General features: G+C 53.5%; 1 protein-coding gene across 1 annotated transcript; it reads left to right on the top strand.

The window, feature by feature from the left end:
* On the top strand, positions 1–5617 carry LOC146050273 (26S proteasome non-ATPase regulatory subunit 4-like). Its single transcript, XM_083167198.1, has 6 exons — positions 1–157; positions 246–360; positions 573–695; positions 4514–4523; positions 4579–4649; positions 5353–5617. Exons 1-6 carry the CDS (start codon positions 36–38, stop codon positions 5521–5523), a joined length of 612 nt encoding a protein of 203 aa, XP_083023324.1. The 5' UTR covers positions 1–35; the 3' UTR covers positions 5524–5617.

The following is a 5617-nucleotide window of genomic DNA, read 5'->3' as shown; positions in this document are numbered from 1 at the left end:
TTTGCCCGTCTTACAGTGTGGACAACAGGGAGTACATGAGAAATGGCGACTTCCTACCCACCCGGCTCCAGGCCCAGCAGGACGCCGTAAACATTGTCTGTCACTCCAAGACCCGCAGCAACCCGGAGAACAATGTGGGGCTCATCACGTTAGCCAAGTAGGTGTGGGCCATGCAGGCAGGGCCCCTCGGCTTCTCCTGTATGTGTCACTGTAACAGATGTGTATCTCCCCGTCCTCTCTTCCAGTAACTGTGAGGTTCTCACCACGCTCACACCAGACACCGGCAGAATCCTCTCCAAACTCCACTCTGTACAGCCCATCGGCAAGATCAGCTTCTGCACAGGGATCCGCATAGCACACGTACGTCAGGGGCGGTGTGATGGGAGAAGCGGGGACTAGGGAGCACTGTCTGTCATATGTCATTTCCACTAGAACAGGTCCAGACTTGTGGCAAATGGACCTGTGCTGTTATATACTGATTATGTGGTCATAGCGTTCTCAGGGGATGATGGGACTTGTAGTACGTGATGTCCGTTCCCCTGTCTGACCCGCTTCTGTTCTCTGTTATCCAGCTGGCTTTGAAACATCGTCAGGGTAAGAATCACAAGATGAGGATCATCGCCTTTGTGGGGAGCCCAGTAGAGGACAATGAGAAAGATGTAAGTTCCCCTCGTGCTGCCATACCCAGCCCTCCTGTCCGACACTGGCCCTGACATCTGGGGCACCAGCCTTCCCCTGAGTCGCTGTGGTGTGATTGTGTGACCCGTGGCTTTGTGGCAGGGTGTGTCGTGCCCTATACCCCCTGTCATGGACCCACCGGTCACTTCTCCAGATACGGCAATCTGAACAGCACCAGCTATTACTCTTGTTCACTTTGTATACATGGGTCCCCTATATAAGGTATGTGGCCACCAACGCAAGATTTGAAGGGACACAAGCACCCCCAATACACAATACAATGTATACAAAGACTGTAGCGAAACCACACTCTAGGCGTAAATCCTAAGAACACAGATTCAGGACTAGAAATATGAATTATTTATTTCCAAGAATACTTCAGAGCCTTAGTTACAAAAATGGTGATCTAGCGGGGATGGCTCTGTGCGCATGGTACGGACGTGATCTAGGGGGGAGGGCGCTGTGCACATGGTATGTACATGATCTAGCGGGGAGAGCGCTGTGCGCATGGTATGTACGTGATCTAGGGGGGAGGGTGCTGTGCGCATGGTACGGACGTGATCTAGGGGGGAGGATGCTGTGTGCATGGTATGTATGTGATCTAGCGGGGATGGCTCTGTGTGCATGGTATGTACGTGATCTATCGGGGATGGCTCTGTGCGCATGGTATGTACGTGATCTAGCGGGGATGGCTCTGTGCGCATGGTATGTATGTGATCTAGCGGGGATGGCTCTGTGCGCATGGTATGTATGTGATCTAGCGGGGATGGCTCTGTGCGCATGGTATGTATGTGATCTAGCGGGGATGGCTCTGTGCGCATGGTATGTATGTGATCTAGCGGGGATGACTCTGTGCGCATGGTATGTATGTGATCTAGCGGGGATGGCTCTGTGCGCATGGTACGGACTTGATCTAGGGGGGAGGGTGCTGTGCGCATGGTATGTACATGATCTAGCGGGAAGGGCGCTGTGCACATGGTATGTATATGATCTAGCGGGGAGGCCGCTGTGCGCATGGTATGTATATGATCTAGTGGGGATGGCGCTGTGCGCATGGTATGTACGTGATCTAGTGGGGATGGCGCTGTGCGCATGGTATGTACGTGATCTAGCGGGGATGGCTCTGTGCGCATGGTATGTACGTGATCTAGCGGGGATGGCTCTGTGCGCATGGTATGTACGTGATCTAGCGGGGATGGCTCTGTGCGCATGGTATGTACGTGATCTAGCGGGGATGGCTCTGTGCGCATGGTATGTACGTGATCTAGCGGGGATGGCTCTGTGCGCATGGTATGTACATGATCTAGCGGGGAGAGCGCTTTGCGCATGGTATGTACGTGATCTAGGGGGAGGGTGCTGTGCGCATGGTACGGACGTGATCTAGGGGGGAGGGTGCTGTGTGCATGGTATGTATGTGATCTAGCGGGGATGGCTCTGTGTGCATGGTATGTACGTGATCTATCGGGGATGGCTCTGTGCGCATGATATGTATGTGATCTAGCGGGGATGGCTCTGTGCGCATGGTATGTATGTGATCTAGCGGGGATGGCTCTGTGCGCATGGTATGTATGTGATCTAGCGGGGATGGCTCTGTGCGCATGGTATGTATGTGATCTAGCGGGGATGGCTCTGTGCGCATGGTATGTATGTGATCTAGCGGGGATGACTCTGTGCGCATGGTATGTATGTGATCTAGCGGGGATGGCTCTGTGCGCATGGTACGGACTTGATCTAGGGGGGAGGGTGCTGTGCGCATGGTATGTACATGATCTAGCGGGAAGGGCGCTGTGCACATGGTATGTATATGATCTAGTGGGGAGGCCGCTGTGCGCATGGTATGTATATGATCTAGTGGGGATGGCGCTGTGCGCATGGTATGTACGTGATCTAGTGGGGATGGCGCTGTGCGCATGGTATGTACGTGATCTAGCGGGGATGGCTCTGTGCGCATGGTATGTACGTGATCTAGCGGGGATGGCTCTGTGCGCATGGTATGTACGTGATCTAGCGGGGATGGCTCTGTGCGCATGGTATGTACGTGATCTAGCGGGGATGGCTCTGTGCGCATGGTATGTATGTGATCTAGCGGGGATGGCTCTGTGCGCATGGTATGTACATGATCTAGCGGGGAGAGCGCTTTGCGCATGGTATGTACGTGATCTAGGGGGAGGGTGCTGTGCGCATGGTACGGACGTGATCTAGGGGGGAGGGTGCTGTGTGCATGGTATGTATGTGATCTAGCGGGGATGGCTCTGTGTGCATGGTATGTACGTGATCTATCGGGGATGGCTCTGTGCGCATGATATGTACGTGATCTAGCGGGGATGGCTCTGTGCGCATGGTATGTATGTGATCTAGCGGGGATGGCTCTGTGCGCATGGTATGTATGTGATCTAGCGGGGATGGCTCTGTGCGCATGGTATGTATGTGATCTAGCGGGGATGGCTCTGTGCGCATGGTATGTATGTGATCTAGCGGGGATGACTCTGTGCGCATGGTATGTATGATCTAGCGGGGATGGCTCTGTGCGCATGGTACAGACTTGATCTAGGGGGGAGGGTGCTGTGCGCATGGTATGTACATGATCTAGCGGGAAGGGCGCTGTGCACATGGTATGTATATGATCTAGTGGGGAGGGCGCTGTGCGCATGGTATGTATATGATCTAGTGGGGATGGCGCTGTGCACATGGTATGTACGTGATCTAGTGGGGATGGCTCTGTGCGCATGGTATGTACGTGATCTAGCGGGGATGGCTCTGTGCGCATGGTATGTACGTGATCTAGCGGGGATGGCTCTGTGCGCATGGTATGTACGTGATCTAGCGGGGATGGCTCTGTGCGCATGGTATGTACGTGATCTAGCGGGGATGGCTCTGTGCGCATGGTATGTATGTGATCTAGCGGGGATGGCGCTGTGCGCATGGTATGTATGTGATCTAGCGGGGATGGCTCTGTGTGCATGGTATGTACGTGATCTATCGGGGATGGCTCTGTGCGCATGGTATGTATGTGATCTAGCGGGGATGGCTCTGTGCGCATGGTATGTATGTGATCTAGCGGGGATGGCTCTGTGCGCATGGTATGTATGTGATCTAGCGGGGATGGCTCTGTGCGCATGGTATGTATGTGATCTAGCGGGGATGACTCTGTGCGCATGGTATGTATGTGATCTAGCGGGGATGGCTCTGTGCGCATGGTACGGACTTGATCTAGGGGGGAGGGTGCTGTGCGCATGGTATGTACATGATCTAGCGGGAAGGGCGCTGTGCACATGGTATGTATATGATCTAGTGGGGAGGGCGCTGTGCACATGGTATGTATATGATCTAGTGGGGAGGCCGCTGTGCGCATGGTATGTATATGATTTAGTGTGGATGGCGCTGTGCGCATGGTATGTATGTGATCTAGTGGGGAGGCCACTGAGTGCGTGGTATGTATGTGATCTAGAGGGGATGGCTCTGAGCGCATGGTACGGACGTGATATAGGGGGGAGGGTGCTGTGCGCATGGTATGTATGTGATCTAGTGGGGAGGCCACTGAGTGCGTGGTATGTATGTGATCTAGCGGGGATGGCTCTGTGTGCATGGTATGTATGTGATCTAGAGGGGATGGCTCTGTGCGCATGGTACGGACGTGATATAGGGGGGAGGGTGCTGTGCGCATGGTATGTATATGATGTAGTGGGGAGGGCGCTGTGTGCATGGTGCTGCGTTCGGACGGGATCCTGCAGGGACGGTGCTGCTCGCTTGTTGTGGATGTGATCCAGGGCGGAGGTTGCTGCGCACATGGTGTGGGCGGAATCTGTGCATATGTGACGTTGTTGTTGTTGTTCAGAGATTTGGGGGTATGGTACGTACCTTGTGACTCCCCATACTAACATTATTACGCTCTCTCACCAGCAGAGTTTGGCCCGGCCGAGCAGAGTGATTTGGACAATAGCTCCATGATGGAAATACCAGAACTTGCCAAGGTAACTGTCCCATTGTCCTATATAGTGGCCCCCCTTCTAATCCAGGGGTCCTGCTCCCACCTTCGAATACCAAAATCCCATCCTCCCCTCCCCCAGTATATACCGGTAATGGTATAACACCAGAGTCTCCTGTAGGACTGTACGGAATAATCCCAGAGTCCCGTCCTCCCCTCCCCTGGTATATACCGGTAATAATATAACACCAGAGTCTCCTGTATGAAAATAATCCCAGAATCCCATCCTCCCCTCCCCCTGGTATGTAATGGTATAACACCAGAGTCTCCTGTATGACTATATGGGAATAACCCCAGAGTCCCGTCCTCCCCTCCCCCTGGTATGTAATGGTATAACCCCAGAGTCCCGTCCTCCCCTCCCCCTGGTATGTAATGGTATAACACCAGAGTCTTCTGTATGACAGTGTGGGAATAACCCCAGAGTCCCGTCCTCCCCTCCCCCTGGTATGTATTGGTATAACACCAGAGTCTCCTGTATGACTATATGGGAATAACCCCAGAGTCCCGTCCTCCCCTCCCCCTGGTATGTAATGGTATAACACCAGAGTCTCCTGTATGACTATATGGGAATAACCCCAGAGTCCCGTCCTCCCCTCCCCCTGGTATGTAATGGTATAACCCCAGAGTCCCGTCCTCCCCTCCCCCGGTATTTAGAGACAGCAAGTCTCACAGATCTCTCCTCTCTCCAGGAGGAAGAGGACTATGATGTTATGCAGGACCCTGAGTTCCTACAGAGCGTCCTGGAGAATTTACCTGGCGTAGACCCCAACTATGAAGCCATACGCAACGCTATGGGGTCTCTGGCCTCCCAAGCCTCAAAGGACAACAAGAAGGACAAAAAGGATCTGGACAAGAAATAACATTGGGCCCTGGGGCCACACTACTCATTATCACTATATAAGGGGGGATCTGGGGTGATGCTGTTTGTTTCGAGTTTCAGTAGGACTTTGCGCA

This window comes from Crinia signifera, chromosome 12 (genome assembly GCF_055691185.1).
Source record: "Crinia signifera chromosome 12, ASM5569118v1, whole genome shotgun sequence".
NCBI lineage: Eukaryota > Metazoa > Chordata > Amphibia > Anura > Myobatrachidae > Crinia > Crinia signifera.
This window is presented reverse-complemented; position numbering and strand designations above follow the sequence as displayed.